The sequence below is a fragment of the Ambystoma mexicanum genome, chromosome 2q (genome assembly GCF_040938575.1).
Source record: "Ambystoma mexicanum isolate Mex_15411 chromosome 2q, UKY_AmexF1_1, whole genome shotgun sequence".
Lineage (NCBI taxonomy): Eukaryota > Metazoa > Chordata > Amphibia > Caudata > Ambystomatidae > Ambystoma > Ambystoma mexicanum.
The window spans coordinates 850,463,252-850,480,070 of NC_090924.1; the positions used below are offsets into that span (position 1 = coordinate 850,463,252).

General features: G+C 45.5%; 1 protein-coding gene across 5 annotated transcripts in view; it reads right to left on the reverse strand.

Moving 5' to 3' along the window:
- SVIL (supervillin) overlaps window positions 1-16,819 on the reverse strand; it is a 950,451-nt gene that overhangs the window by 724,554 nt on the left and 209,078 nt on the right. For all 5 annotated transcript variants that reach the window (XM_069648084.1, XM_069648081.1, XM_069648082.1 and 2 more), the window contains one exon: window positions 5,077-5,134. In XM_069648084.1, coding sequence (XP_069504185.1) covers window positions 5,077-5,084 — 8 coding nt within the window. In that variant the 5' untranslated portion in view covers window positions 5,085-5,134. The remainder of the gene's footprint in view (window positions 1-5,076; window positions 5,135-16,819) is intronic.

The window sequence follows — 16,819 nt, forward strand, 5'->3', positions numbered from 1 at the left end:
TTTTTAAGAGACAGTTACTACCAAGAGAATTGGAAACAAAACAATCTAGTTCATTACTTTGAGTTTCAAAAAGACTCCAACATAAAATAATTAAAAAAAAATAGGATCAGAGTATTGTTGCGAGCACTGAATTACAACAGAATTACTCAGTTTATGATCAGGGACACAAATCACTTGACGTGCAACCTTTTGTTGCAGATTAAATTACCATTACTTTACAGTTTCATTCCACTGTGCCAATGGGACAAAAGCTTAGAATTGTGCACCAGATGTCAGCCACGTAGCAAGTGCTGGAACATTTCAGCCAACCAAGAGACCACAATGTTCTGAAGTCCGATTGGCTGGAATGCAGAGAATGTTATGTTGTCTTATACCTTACATTGTTACCATTTGGGGTGGTCACCAAGGTGGCGTAGTGAAGGTACAATGATAGGATAGGTCCAGACCCAAGAGAAACCAGCGTTATGTGTGCTTTGGCTTGTAGACGAGTTGAGTGCACTGGCTTTTTTGCATCCGTAAGTGTATGCCAATATGCTTGGGTTGCTTGTTGTGTGCAAATGTTTGTTTTGTTCGGTGAGTGTTGTGTATGTAGTTTGGTTGGCAGTTTTGATCATGTGCGCTGGTTTGCTGTATCCGAAAAGGAAAGGTCCAGTGTCTGGATTGTGTGTCGGTATTTGTTAAATTGGGCGTGTGTTTTGTGCGTTTCATGGGTAGTTTGGCTGGTACTTATGGTTGTGCGCACTGGCTTGTTGTATTGGTACGGTTATGGTCGTGTCTGCGATGGTTTGTCGTATGCAAATGTTAGTTATATTGGGTGTTTGTTTTTGTGTAATTAGACTAGCCCATAGGGTCTGTATAGTACCAGGGAGGTATGTTGGAAGGGAGCAAGAGGATGGTGATTAGTACATTGGCTGCACTGCTGTGACTCAATGGCACCCTCCAAATAATTCCTAGTGCGATAGCCTGGCCGCCTCCACCCATGCTCTACACACTAGCTACTCCCACTAAGTGCAATACATTGGCTATTCAATGGCCAGTCTCTGCGCAGCAAGAACTCCCATTTTTCAAAGTGTGCTTCTGAGTAGAACGAGACTAAGCAGGTAATGCGATGTATGGCTAATTTCCAAAGCCTATCTAGAAGGGACTCATGGCTAATCTTTCACAAATTAAACGTGACGCACGGCTGTTCTTCAACATTCTATCTAATGTAAGACATGGCTGATCTTCACAGTTTGGTCTATTGTAACGCATTTCCTGTCCCTAAATTGCTTCCAAGGGCAACACATTGTCCACCCATCATATATGTGTGACACGTTTCCAACACCCAATACACAGCGAAGTGCAATACATTCATTTTCTACCCCCACAATCCAGCAAACTGTGGCACATTTCCTGCCCCCAAAATCCAACTAGGTGCAATACATTTCCTACCCCCACAATCAATCTAAGCGCAACACAGATAACTCCCAATAAATCTGATCGAACTAAGTGTGCAGAAGGTAATCTACATAGTATTATAGTCTTATGGTGGTAATGAAGGAGGAGGTGGCAAGGTTTTAATTGAGCACAGTAATGGCTGTGCTCACTGCGTGCACCAACCTTACCTTAATTGTCACTGCAGGATGCTCCGTCCGGCATTCATGGGCGAACAGGGGTTGAAGCTGCCCTTTGCCTCTGGCCCTTAGCTGATGGCTGTCCGGGCAGGGCAGCCTTAGGTCCCTCCGTTAATAGAACAGCTTCCATGGAGGCAAGCCAGTCACAGGGAGGTGGGAAGAGAGCGGGTGGACAACAGGGGAGGAAAACACAGTAAGCAGAGTGGGATGGGTACAAAAATTATTTTTTATTGTATTGGAGCAGACGTGGAGTGGCATTTACCTACACCAGGACGGAGCAGCAGGAACCGCTTTCATGTGCCTGATGCAGATGAAACGCAGTCCTGGTCACCGAACCGATGATTAAGCTAGGCTTTCATGCAGGCGAGCCAATCACGGAAAGGCCGGAAAAGAGGATTGAAGCACGACAGCGAAGGGACCAGGGTGGGAAATTGAGCGGGATGGGGAAGAAACTAGTACAATAAAGGGCAAGAAAATAAAATGGATTGGGTGAGGGGGCACTAACCTACAACAGGACAGAGCAGCAGGACCCGCTTGTATGGGCCTGCTACAGATGAAACCATAGACTGAGTGGGTGGAAAATCCCAGATTGGCAGAAATGTTGGCACAGTGAGGCCAGAAGTTCCAGTAGCTCCAAATTGGCTTAGATATGTACCCCATCCTAGAGGTAAGCAGTAGCAAAAATCTGAATTCTACACAGAGGGTGGCTTTTTCAACCAGTCAGCCATTCCAAGCTGTGATACAGTGAACAGCCTTTTTGTCCACCAGTATTTACAATTACCTCAAAAAAATGATAAACTCTCAGAGGAATTGTTAGACTTTTCAGAAGCATGTGTCCACTGCAAAGAATAGTTAGTCTGTGCATTTCGGTGCTGGACTCCCCTTATGGGCGGGACAAAGCCTGATATGCAAATGGATATTCCTCCTTTGTGAATGATACAGTGGGCAAAAAGCGATGGCTGCGGAATCTCAAAGTGGAAAAAACACAGAACAGGTTATCATGCCATTTTTTAAGCCTGTGCATAGATGTAGAACTTTGCCCCAAGCAAAGTCTTGCACTTTGAAGAAACAGTTTCTCTTGCACGTCTGTCGTAAGGCACTTGAGACCACACAAATTAGAAAAGGACTGTCCAGCCCATAAGAAACGTACTACCCATCCACATTCTAGTATGACCATGCAGCTTTAACCTTCCCCTTCAAGAGGACCTTAGTTGCTTTTGCCCAAACAAAAGCCTTAAAAACAAAAAAATGCAAAAGCGAATTGCAAGGCTCACCATGATTTTAGAATTGTGTACATTAGCCAAAATAAATCAGCCCTAAAATGGTCAAGGAGATTGCCTAATCTCAAGCAATGAGGTTGTGATGAGTAACCAAAACCCTCATTCTAGAGGGATGCGAATGTGGTAAAAACCTTGCAAAAATGGCTGTGCCTGGAATTTTAATGATTCAGCGCATGCTCCCCAGGGCATCATTACTGGCTAAGGAATGCTACTACATTCTCACCATTCCAGAGGGGGCAGAATCTGTGTTAATTTTTTGTTTATCAAATTTTGTACTGCGCCATTTACCACTGTAGTGGTCTTGTGGTGCATAGACTTGTCCAGACATTAGCATCTGGGATGTCCGCAAGGTGGTAGGTACCCAGAAGAGGGTCTGTGTGAGAAAGGAAAAGGGCAAATGTTAAGCGCATATGTGAAGCAGAAGTACAATCAAAAGAGATTGTGTCTGGTATTGATATGGTATGGCATTATAACGCGCCTATACACAAATGTTTCAAGGCGCGACGAGGCAAGGGAGGGGGAACATAGGGAAGAACAGAGACAATGATCTTACTAGGCCAGGTGACATTGAGATCGCGCAAGTGCAGGGGAGGCGAGGGGGGAAGGGAAAGTGCAGAGGCAAGGGCGAGGGCGAGGGGGCAGTGCAGTACAAAGGATCAACAGTAATAAATAAAATAAATAAAAATAGGTAAAAAGTGCAGCCAGCTTGTGGCAAGTGTAGGGGTAAGTGCAGACATCAAGTGTCAAGAGCTGGTGGGCAGTGTAGGGATACAGAAACAGCCCCCAAGTGCAGGGGTTGCCCGGGAGGCAGTGCAGGTGTGCAGCTGGCACCGGAGGGGACCTGGGCCTGAGATCAGAGGCTAGCCAGGTGACCAGTGCAGTTTCAGCCAGGAGTTCAGCAGGGGAAGAGGATGAGAGAAACCAGAAGCAAAGAGGAAGGTCTTGAGGTGCTTCCGGAACCGGAGATCGGTCTCCTCAAGTTTCAGGGATGCAGGGAGGCTGTTCCAGAGGGAGGCTCCAGCCAAAGAAGGAAAGGAAAGAAGCATGAGCATGCCAGTGATTTGGAGGCAGAGAGGGAGAGGCGTCAACGAGGACCACCAAACAGGACAGATCTCACTGGGAATTTGCTCACTCAGAGCGGCACCCATTCCACCATAAACCCCCACTACACCTCCATCCTCAGCAATTTGAGAATCATCAGAATAGTCGTAAAGAGTCCACGTTTTCAGGCCAGTTAGTCCAGCTCCTCATAACTACCATTCAACTCTTCCCAGAATAAGCCAGCATGGGTGAGTCAGTGGAAAAAGAACGGAAGGGCAAAATTAAGGAAAACATTTTATCAGCATTGGTTTCATAGAAATAAGAATTACTTGAAAGATCGCCTAGCAGCTGGTGAAAGCATTTTAGATTATATTAATTTTAGCCATGTTGTTTCCCTCCCATTTACGTCTAAAGGCTCATTTGATGTTTGGATCCTTTTTATTTTACAGTTGACCACTCCAGCAGGATTGCATATATTCGGTTTTGACAAATATTATTCTAGAACACGCAGAACATAATTTGCACAAATTATTCTTGGTCAATTGACCCTGGACATTTTACAAAGTACTATAGAAAGGCTAGCATTGATTGTCAAAAGCCAATAGTTTTGTCCATAGTCTAATTAAGCAATTTCTGTATCCAGATATATAGACAAAGGGGCAGGGAGTGGGGAAAAAGTAGAATGGAGGAGTTGCGTAGCAGATGGGACAAAGGGAGAAGAAAATTGGAATGGAGGAAGGGTAATGGGGGTCGAGAAGGGTACGAGTTTCACATGGCCAGATTAGGGCGTAGTTAATAAAAACACAATTTGGCAAAGATTATAGTTTTACTCTTGCATAGTAAAAAAAAAAGACTGAGAAGAGCTAAAGGATTAACATGTGGACAGCTCACAAGCTTTAGCTGAACAGGAAGTGGGCTGGGGCAACTTTAAAATCTTCACACCTATAAACAGATAATGTATCCTGATGGGTGAGGAGCCAAACTGTTTCTAGATCATAAGGCCAAAGAGGAAAACAAATCTATGTAAGAGAATTGGTTGGCTTCACGTGCACTGTCGGGGTGCAAAAACCATTAATCATTGAAGGTGTCACATTGAATCATAAATTTGACATATAATAAAAGAAATGCATGAATTATTTTACCTTTTCATTTCCAAACTGACTTTCTTTTTAGGTTCAAATAGCTTCCTCAACTCTGAAACTGAAAAAGAAACATAAGTCAAACGCTGTGTCTTGAATACCGCTGTGTCCACAAACATCTCAAAAGTCATCATTTTCTGAACAGTGACATCTCTATAGAAACATATGTAGCTCAATTCCCTTTGCAATAAGATGAGAAGGAGACCCCCCCCTCCCCGCCCTGCCCCCAAAAAAAACATACAACACTTGGTAAACATCTGTAAAAGGCATTAGACCCACAAATAAAAAATAAAAAAAGTGGCCAAACTTCATTCACCCATACTACAGGTGAAGAGGAGTATAGTGCACAAAACCTACGTGGAGGGTAATTCATCTCAAAGGCTAATTTGTAAAACATTATTACCAACGAGACAGCTAAAACCAAAAAATACAAAAATGAAATAATTAAAACATCAGCTGCAACATTGATCTATGCATGGTAACAAAGTCTGCTAATAAGGGAGCAGGGAACTTATTTGACAGGAAAGGATCAACACGCGTTCATGGGTCCTGGCACCAGACAAAGCAGGCTGTTTTTTTATCAACATCAGAGGACAGAAACTGAAGAAAATGCAAACCAAAATAAACCAGGAACTAATGCATACACTTCCTGCCCTGATCGACTATGCCCATATCGTGTCAGTCATTTCCTTTAGGAGGTTTAATTTGATAGTCATTCCTCATCCTCCAGATCTGCACCAGCAGAGCTTGCATTCAAATGTAATCTTTATGTTGGAGAGCAGCATTACAGTACCAAATAAACATTAAAAGTTTAACATATTTCACATCGATTTTCATACAAAGTTTGATCTTTTTAGTGCACCAATTAAACATCTTTCAACTGCAGGACAAACGGTTCATTCAGCAACAATAAAAGTATAAGTTAATGAAGTAAAAATACTTGCTTGAATGAGGGAGCGAATTCATTTCAGCAAATCGTGCTAGATTTACTTAAAAGAAAATTGAAAATAAAACGTGCAATTAAGTTTCTATCATAGTGGAGTTACAAGCGCAAAGCTCTTCCTCTGTGGGTCTTACATGGCAGCAAGAGAGATAATAGGTTACATCGGGTTAAGAGTGCTTTTGACCCAAAGAAGAAAGGGCTCCACACCCAGGGTGGCTTATGGACGGTAGCAGCTCCTCCCCATTCAATCCTTTAGTCCCAAGGTTTCTCTATCAGAATTTCATTTACTGTGGAAAAGCGCTTTAATGTGTATAGCTTCGGCCCCGCCTTTCCGGGTTTCTAAACCATGATCTCAAACCTACTTCAGTGAATAGTTTTTCACTATAGCTTAACCAATCGATACTCCCAACAATATCACTCTACAATAGATCCTGAGAAGATCCCTCACCAGGCTGGTATGGGGACTCAACCAAGCGCCACAGCACAAAGGAGAGCCACCTCTGAATATGCCCGGATGGTGGGTGTTCAGAGAATCCTAAAAGGCCCTCACCCAAGAAAATTACTTTCAAGGAGGTCTATTGTCTGAAGATCCATATGCCTGCACCATAAGATGCCATGCCCATTTATTTTTGCTCGAGAGTCGGAGAGTCGTGGATATGCATGGGCATACTACCCATGGATGGAGCAAAACAAAGCAGGCATGCATTTGTCCACTTAATGCGCCTAATTATCACTTCAGCTTGTTGTTTAAACGTTAACTTTATTTCGGAAAGATAGAAGATTTCATCAAAGCAATACATAATAAGACAGAACATTATTGACAATAATAAAAGAAAAATGGCAGTAAAATATATTCAGAACAACTCAGGGGAACCAAGTTTTTAAATACTGTAGGGTCGAACATACATCTCATACCAACCAAAAGTGACACACGTAACTACACATTATTCATATGTTACACAGAATGAACTCAATCAAAACTTAATTATATGTACCAAGACACCCAATATCTACAAAAGGATTGGAATATGTTTGCAAATAACACAAACCAGACTTGTTATGAGAGAATGGGACCTCTCTGATCTTACTATGTCTTCATAGACATGGTGCCCTGTAGCGAATACACGTTGGATGGCACACCTTTTAAGAATGAATAGTGTGGTATGATCCAGGGAAAATACATTTGGAAGGTTGACCCTGAGACACTTGCATGTAGTTTACTGTTCACCAATGGCCTGGTTATTAGGCGGAGGTGTATAAAATGGACCCAGAGTTCTTATGAACGAGTGAATTATTGTGTGAACCAAGACACGGAAACTAACACCTGTAGCTTGCCCAAAATAGACTACTCTGGCTTTTCTTATTCTATTTTTTCATAGATAAGCCGCCCGTCACCAACCCCTAAGGTCAGGGGTAGGGGCTCACGGGAAGATAGAGGTGTGCTCAGTCAAATAGATTAATCAGCAGAATCAGTAAGAAAGATAAAGGGAAAAAACTGTCACTATCAATTTATAGGATTTCAGACATTGCCCTCATTTTAAAAGCATTTGGTTAAACATTTTTCCACAGACCAACACACAAATCCAGCAGCGCAGGGCTGCATTACCTACAGTGCATCCTGTGTAGTATTGGTAAAAGTCTGGCTCTGTACAGATTTACATTCAGGAAAACAGTCTTCAATTGTACTAGACCGTCCTATGCTTTTATCATCAATGGATGGGGGCATAATTCCACTTAGTGCTAAGGGCCTTAGGTGGGACCATCCAAAACCTGAATTTCTTAATAAGTGAATGAGACTACAGATCCTATCCAGTATAGGTAAGAATCTGCAAGAGAGGGTAATTCGATAGCAATGCAAGCTCGAACCATTGGTTTGCACTGCTCACAGTCCTCTCTAAGAGTTCAAACAGCCAAAATAATATCCCTTCAGGAGGGACTATTTGGGCCCATTAGGTTCGGGTTGTGAAACCACGATGGTCAGCCAATGTGATTTAGTAAACTAAATACCTATACCTGCATAGATTTTTATGCAACCTAGCTTCTGCCACTTGCAGGTGACCAATTCTGAAGATGTTATCTTAAGACCGACTGCCATTACTTTGGGAAATATTAGTGGATAGGTCCAATTGGTCCATACATTTCCAAACATATTGTAATGCCCTGCGTGTGCACTTCAGCCACACAGGAACATCTGGATGAAGCAGTATCAGGAACAAACGGATGGAGAGTGATGTTTTCCAGCTCGTGCCAAAGGTCATTAAAAGAGGTCACACCGGGTGGGGAGGGTGAAAGGGGGAAGAAAAAAGTGCACACCCCTGCCCGACACCAAATGGTGCTGTTAATACACACAACCGCCCGATGCTTATTTTCAGGTCAGTATGGAGGACTTTGCACTTCTGATAGGGGAGGAGAGATGCCCTTCTGCTGAACCAGTGATCAAAGAAATTCTGTTACTACAAAGTTTTAAAAAAATAAAATAAAAATGTATTGGGTCCCATATCCAGAGTAAATGCTACTGGTCAGTAGTAACAGATTTTACAACTGCTCTGGCATCCCTGCACCCTTATGAAATCTGTCAGGGAGAGGAAAGAAAGTATGGGACCAATCCAAGAGCTTCTTGTACAAAATTGTCAAAAAAGGTTTGCTGCAGCATCCACCAGAGATTGAGCAACAGGTTGTATTGCCTGTGTCCCTTTAAAAAAATGTTTCAATACTTACAGTGGACATCGTGTAGAAGGGCTCCCTGTGCCTTAGAGAGCGAGCTAAAATGTGGTTGTAGACCCTCCTGCGTAGAAGAAATTCCATTGAACAGGTTATTTTAACAATGACAATTCTCAGGAGAGGGTATAGACTCGTGAAGTCATGTAGAAGGAATTACAAAGGTGCTCCTGTAAAGAACAGAGAATGGCAAGGGATCCGGGCATCCAAAATGGGCTTGTCTTGTTTCTAGATATCTACTGGACAAGGATATGTGCCAGGACCTTTGCCATCAACGAACCAGTGCCTGACAATTTATTTCTGTTGTACTGAAAACTAGCTATGCCCTCCCATTCATTTGTAGTCTGCCAATGCCTATAGCCTATATTGGCAGGATCAGGGCGAGTGCCATATGTGGCAGAAAAATGCTTTACCCATATGCCCCGCTCATGGATGTTTGCACCGAGGCCCTTTTGAGTGTTCAATTCTCTGCAAGCATCGGTTACAAATGACCAAAACCCACAGGAATGTTTTTTCCGTGGATACCTTTGCTTAGGCCTTCTAACACTCGCTCCTTTGCATCGAGTTTGGCCTTCGCAATCACTTTCTTTTTAAAGAAATCAGCTGTCTATAGGGTGTTCACCCTCTCCCCCAGGACCAGCGTGTCTTGTTTTATGCTACAAGCAAGTTCTTATTCGCTTCCTAGCAATCTTTAATCTTTACTGAACCATTTTAGGTGCTTCCCAAGGTTAGCCTGATGGGGTGAAGCAAACTTGAGCAGATTTTCAAAGATCTGAATAATTTCAAATTATTACTGTTTCGGGCATGCATGTGATAATCTGTATATCAGAGTTGAAGAATAGACTATTTTCCCCAAAATGGGGATATAGTCCTCGCTGATTCAACATGTTCATAACCACATTTGCTCTTCGCTTGGATTCAGATTTTCTAGCTTTAATATTCAGTTCATGCCCAAGGACAAGAACGTTCTAATCAGTTTGTTACAAAGGACTACTTCCAGATCTAGGAGATAACATTGGGATTACAAAATAAACATGCTGCTCCTGGTTAGGTTGCCATTGTAAGGTCGGAGGTTTCCGATAGCTTTCTGCCAATTAGTGGCCCACTGTTAGCCCCCCCAAGTGCAACCAAACGTGACACAAAGCAAGTACATGCCAACAAACATGCACATCGCATTTCAGCACAGAATACACTGAAATAATTATTTACGTACACCAGCATCCTCAACTGACACTCTGCATCCACACGCAAACACGTAGCACATGCTCTTTCTCAGCGACATGCCTGAAACACCACCACACACCCATCATCCTTGACATGCTCCCTCACTCTCTAGTCTACCACAGAAACCGCACACACAAAACAGGTGGTGGCACTGCCATCTTTTACAAAGAGTTATTCACATTTGGCAACCCCCACACAACAACCATATACTTCCTTTGAGGCCCCCTCAGTGGCTCCCCACCATCAAACCCACAATCATCCACAGTGTTTAATGTCCCTAGATGCCCAATGTCAACTTCTGACTTAACCACAGCTCCCCCTGCACCAACATCTACCAAAGCGATTTTAACACAGGGGGTTCCCATCCAGACAGCAACCCCCTACTGAACAGAACCCTCATTTGTCTCTCCCGTCCCAGCAAGGCCCCAATAAACTGCCTACCCCACCCACATCGTATAATCCACTTTCAGAAAATATTTCCAGGAGAAGTAGTGGAGAAGTAGTGGACTAGTGGGAGGGTTCGGACCACAAGTTGCAGGAGTGTTCCTGGCACAGGAGAAAGGCACTCAGAGGGGGGTAGAGGAGTATTGGTAACACAAGGGGAAGCTTTTGGGGGTGGGCAGGTAAAGGAGCATTGGGGGGCAGATTTGACTAACTCGGCCTGTGTCCCATCATGAATCCACACATCGCTGGCAACATTCATGACCTTCTGATTAAGAGCAAAAATCACATCTATGCAAAACCGAATGTGGGTATTGTGACCGCTTAGCAAACCCTGTCATGCTCATTCTCTCACAACAACACCGAACTTACTACACATCCCCTTTCACTATGAAAATCAACCACATTACAAACCCAGCTTCAGCACCACTCATAACACGCCCTTTTCCTTTCAAACAACCCCTAGCCCCACACTCCAATATAATGGCACCTGGAACTCTTGTGTATAGGCGCCATACAAATGTCCAATAAATAATGCCATAATCGCACACAATTGACAAAAATGCACTCCTAAAAACGAAATCCAAACCACCATACACCATGGTTCAACAATTCCCTCCGTTGCATCAAACAGTAAGCCAGGTGCCATAAAGAGACTGGCAAAAGCAACCAAGCCCCACCACCAAGGAACTCCTCAAACACTGCCACAACAAATACACAGGGGTTGTACCCCAACACCAAAAGGTGTCCACTAACTCAAAGAACTCAACTACCACAAATCATACACAACTATTTAACATCCTCAAGTCACTCTCCAAACCACCATCGACCCCTCCAGCACCCCACTCCCAATTCACCTCCGTATGCAACTCCATCATGGACTTACATTCTAAAATACACAAACTAGCGCTCCCCTCCGCCCTCCCACTTCTACATAGGACCTTTTCTACCCTATCGACCAAGACAACCTCACAGAGAACAAAGCCAGCACATTTCCTGGCTGATTCATGCCCACTTCAAACCTCATCCAACTGCATCACCACCCTAGATCCACACTGTGTTAACATGAACTCCTGTCTCAACTGGTACAATCCCCACCACACTCAAACCTGGACAAATCTCCCCCTCTTCAATAAAACAGGTCTTTGAAACACACTTCCTGAAAACTACACCCATCACTATCCTGCCATACTTTGCCAAAATTCTGGAAAACTTCATCACAATCCATTCCACGTCACAATACATTCCACATCACCTCAAACTACCTCCTCAACCCCTTCCAATAGGGTCTTCTACCCTCCAACAGCAAAGAGATTGCAACAGTACACGTTATCCACAAAATCACAACGGATACAGATCTCCTCAAACTAACCTCTCCACAATCTGATACCAAGACTACACAATTCTCTCAAACCCCTTATCCCACAGGATAAAACTACAGAACCATCACAACCTTACACGCGGACAAGACACATGATCTCCATGCACCTCGGTTGATCCGACCACACTAAATCGGGTTTGTCCAAGGATACTCCGTCTTGCACTACTCTTCAGCCTATATGTACAATCCCCTCACAGACCCTTAACACCAACAATGTCCATTTCCACCAATACGCAGAGACACGAATATACAACACCAAATCTCATCCCACTCAACTCCACATCCTCAAAAGCTGCATCTCCACAGTCGAAGCACTAGCCTACCCAAGCTGGACTACCTAAAAACTCTCCTCTGCACTCTCAAGTAGCACCCACCCCCATGCGAGCCATACAGAACACAGCATGGAGACTCGTCATGTACCTAATCAAACACTCATCACCCTAGCTCTCACATCCAGCTCCACTAGATCCGTCGTACCTCCAAATGACTCTGCATTTTATACAAAGGAATTTACCCCTTACCCATCCCTCCCTTTGTTACCCTGCATCTCTTAAGTTCGGAGTTGCTCTTCCTCTCCTATGCTTATATTCACATTAGCCATAGTAAGAATAAACATTCAGACCCAAAACTGCACTTTCCATTTTCAAATTTAATTCAGCTTGAAAACTGCGGTGTCCTTTTAAAATGTGCACATACCTTCTTTTCAAGTCATACTGGAATTTACAGAATTAAAAGGTTTTGTAAGATGCTGCATCTGCTTCCTTGCAGATTCTTTACCAGCATTGTATGTCGTTAAAAGTACAGCAGCCCTGATGAGACGTGTGTTCCGAAACATTGAGCAACCTTGTTGAAAAGTGGAAAGCTATGCTAGCCCTGCTACACTCAAACCTGCCATCTGCTGCACTTTAAACTTATCCCTGCTGCAGACACATTAATTTACCTAACAGGACTGAACCAGTAGGCCACACAGATTTCTGCAGCAGAGTTGACCCACTGAACTAAATTTCCAAACAGGCTGTTGATGCTGAAAGGACGTGAGGTTCTAGCACAGCCATTCCCATTGCAAGTGAGTAGCAGGGAGCCCCGTCAGAAGGGCATTTCTCCCATTGATGGTCAAGACCACAGAGGCCTGCACTATGGTCCAGAAGTCATGCAGCATGATGAATGGTTTCAGGAAGTACAGACTGCTGTCAATGGTTAAGCCTAAGGATTGTGCTGTATCCGATATTTGCAGATCAAATCCTTCCAGGACCTTCGCCATCCTGTCCTGCCCACTCAGCTGAGTGTGTCTGCAGGCCGTGGGGGGCTAGATGAGCAACAATTGTCTTAAATTGAATGGGGACAAGTCTGAGGTCCTGGTTGTTGATTCTGCGCCTATCACCTCTCCCTGGATTCTGTCTTTGTGGCCTCCCTCCTTTGGTTCTTTTCCTGCAGCTGTCCCTGTTGTGAAGAATCTTGGTGCTACAATCTCTGCCTCTCTCTATGTCCTCTCAGATCAGCTCAGACGGCTGGTCAGGCTGGTCATTTCCAGTTAAAGATCCTTAGAAAGGTCCTGCAATATATTCCTGATCATCTTCACATCCGGTGGTTGCAGCTTTAGCCCTTAGTCGGATAGACTACTGCAAGTCACTATATCTTGCACAACCTGACTATCTGGTACAACATCTCCAAATTCTGCAGAATTCGGCTGCCCTGCTTGTCACTGGTTCGTCCTTCCGGGATCGCATCTCTCCAATACCGAGTGCTTTACATTGGTTGCCAGTGGTCAAACGTGTGCACTTTAAAGCTCTTTGTCTTGTACACAGGGCTTTTCATGCGGTAGGGCCGGAGTATCTGCAGCTTAAGTTCCAGCCCAATGTTTCTGGCCGACTGCTGTGTTCCAAGGGCCACTTTCTTATTGCTGTGCCTAGATTTAGCTTTGCTCAGATTGGCAGCCGTATATTCACATTGAGGGCTCGCAAGCTGTGCAACGCCTTGCCTATTGCATTTCGTTCTACGCGGTCCATCTGCAATTCAGAAGGGCTTTAAAAATGTCTCTCTTGATTTCCCTGCTAGATTACGGCATGCTGCTCAGTCCCTTAGCACCAGGCTGCCTTTTGGCGTCAGTTGCCCCTTACTTCGGTAAAAAAATTGATAACATAACAGAGTAGAAGCAGCAATTACTTTGTAGGTGAAATGCAGGATAGCGGATCAGGCCTAAACGGGGGAGGTCTTTTTTTCTCACCCGCCCTTTCATGAGGACTCTGGCGATGACAACTGTGGCGGGTGGGGCAGCCGAGTGGCAGGGCCTGGTCACACATGACCGCAGCCTCATCAATGCTGTCTCATAATATACCGACTAGTGAAAGAGCAAGTTTACGTTGGTGACTTAAATAGTCTTTTCTGACTTTTCCTCAGCCACTTCTTTAGATTGTTTGTCAGGATTGGGAAAAGGAAGCCACATTCTTGGCATAGACATTAGTTCTAGAAATGTTTTTGTTTTTAAATCAGGAGGGACAATGAGGAAACAAGTAAAAAATGAATAGGTACTATGGATTGAATTCAGGCAGGCAGCCACGTTCAATTTAGTCCCCTTATTTAAAACCCTGTTTTAAGTGTATCCATCTAAATTAAAACTACTGCTAGAGAGCCTCCAAATTAGGACTCCAACTCACCAGACAATAGTTTCTGCACTTCTTGCCCCTAAGGAACAAGTTACTTAACTGTAACTGTTGTTCTCCAGCATGGGTCTGGCATGGATTCACATGCTCATGAATATTCCCTGTCAGGCTGGGAATCCTCGGTAAAGAAAAATCAGTATCAGTTTTGTTTCTGATCTGTCTTTCGTAGTAGTAACCAGTCACTGATCTCTGCGTCATACTGACCACAGCCAATGACTGCCCTCCCTAAGCCCCGCCTCTGGCAGCCATCTTCAGATTTGGTAGCACGTGAAGTGGCAGTATGACCAAGTGAAGAGCCGCAGAGGGGTAGGCGGGAGGGTTCGCATGTGAATCCATGCCAGACCCATGCTGGAGAACAACAGTTACAGGTAAGTAACTTGTTCCTTCTCCAGCATGGGGTCTGGCATGGATTCACATGCTTATGAATAAAAGAATACATAGCAGTACACACATGCACAACCACGGGAGGTGGCAAAGGCTCAACATTAAGCATTACATCCAAAACTCAACATTAAGCAATTCATACCTCCTCACCAGGCTCACCTTAGGCGAACAGGTTGCGCAGCACTGCTTGGCCGACCCTGGACTCCTCCCTGGAATCCCGATCGACGCAGTAGAATTTCGTGAAGGTGTGCGTCGACCTCCACGTAGCAGCCCTGCAGATGTCCAGCAAGGGCACACCAGATAGGAACGCCGTGGTAGCTGCGATCGCTCTGGTGGAATGGGCTCTCGGACGGCCAGGCAGCGGTCGGTTTGCCAACAGATGACAGTACATGATACAGCCAGAGAGCCATCTGGAAATGGAAGCCTTCGAGAGAGCCTTCCCCTGATTGACAGGTCCAAATTTCACAAAAAGTTGTGACGTCTTCCGAAAACTCTTCGTGCAGTCCACGTAGAACTTCAGCGCTCTAGCCACATCCAGCGAGTGCAAAGTCCTCTCAGCCTGCGACGAAGGCGACGGGAAGAAAACAGGCAACACCAAGGGTTCGTTGAGGTGGAAGTCCGATGGCACCTTGGGCATGAAGGAGGGGTGCGTCCTGAGCACTACACTTGTGTCGTGAAAAGTCAAGTACGGGGGCTTGCTGGATCTCTCCCACCCGTCATGCGGAGGTGATGGCCACAAAAAAACGCTGTTTTCCATGACAAGAACTTCAACGGAGCTGAGTGCAGAGGCTCGAACAGAGGTCCCATGAGCTTGGTCAGCACCACGTTGAGCTCCCACGCCGGGGCCGGGGCCTTCACCGGCGGGAACGATCTGAACAGTCCCTTCATGAATTCTTTCACCAGACGATGAGACCACAAAGACGTCCGTCCCGTGGTTCTGGTGTATCGGGAGATCGCAGCAAGATGAATCTTGATGGAAGCGTGCGCCAGTCCAGCCTTGGCCAGCGTAAGCAGGTACGGCAGTACTTGAGGAGCCGTAATCCGTAGAGGGTTAATCTTCTGTGCGTGGCACCAGACAGAGAACCTCTTCCATTTGTGTCCGTAGCATTTAAGAGTTGAGGACGCCCTGGCCTTTGCAAGAAACTCTCTGCAGTCGGCTGGTATGTCGTAACCTCCAAACTCTAACGCTGCAGGAGCCAGGCCTGCAAGTTCAGCGACCTCGGGTCGTGATGGAGGATGGCGCCTCCTTCCCTGGAGAGAAGATCCACGTCCACTGGCAGCTTGATTGATGGGGACGCTGACAAGTCCAGAAGGTCCGGGAACCATATCTGCCTCGGCCACGCAGGTGCGATGAGGATCATCCTGCACCGTGACCTCTTGAGCTGGTTGATGAGCCGGATCAGCAGCGGCAATGGAGGGAATGCGTATAGGAACAGGCCCTCCCAGGGGAACGAGAAAGCATCACCCATGCTCCTCGGCTGGGGAAACCTGCTGGCAAACCTCCGGCACTTGGAGTTCGTTGCCGTCGCAAACAGATCGATCTGGGGTGTGCCCCACCGTCGGAAGAGGCAGTCCACTAGATCCTGTCGTAGTTCCCACTCGTGGCACGAGCGCAGCTCTCTGCTGAGCGAGTCGGCGATGGTGTTTTTTATTCCTGCCAGATGAAACGGCACCAGAAACATCCCTTGGGCGACGGCCCAATGCCACAGGTCCTGCACCTCCTTGGACAGGGCTGGGGATCTGGTACCGCCCTGTTTCCTGATGTAGAACATGGTGGTGGTGTTGTCAGTGAAGATCCTCACCACCTTGCCCTTGAGGGACGGAAGAAAGAACCTGAGGGCCCAAAACACTGCACAGAGTTCCAGGACGTTGATATGGAGGGACTTCTCCGTCGGGAGCCAAAGGCCCCTCGCGTGAAGATTTTCGGTGTGCGCTCCCCACCCTTCCAGGGAGGCATCCGTGGTCACTGTCTTCTGGTGGCCCGGGGTCTGGAAG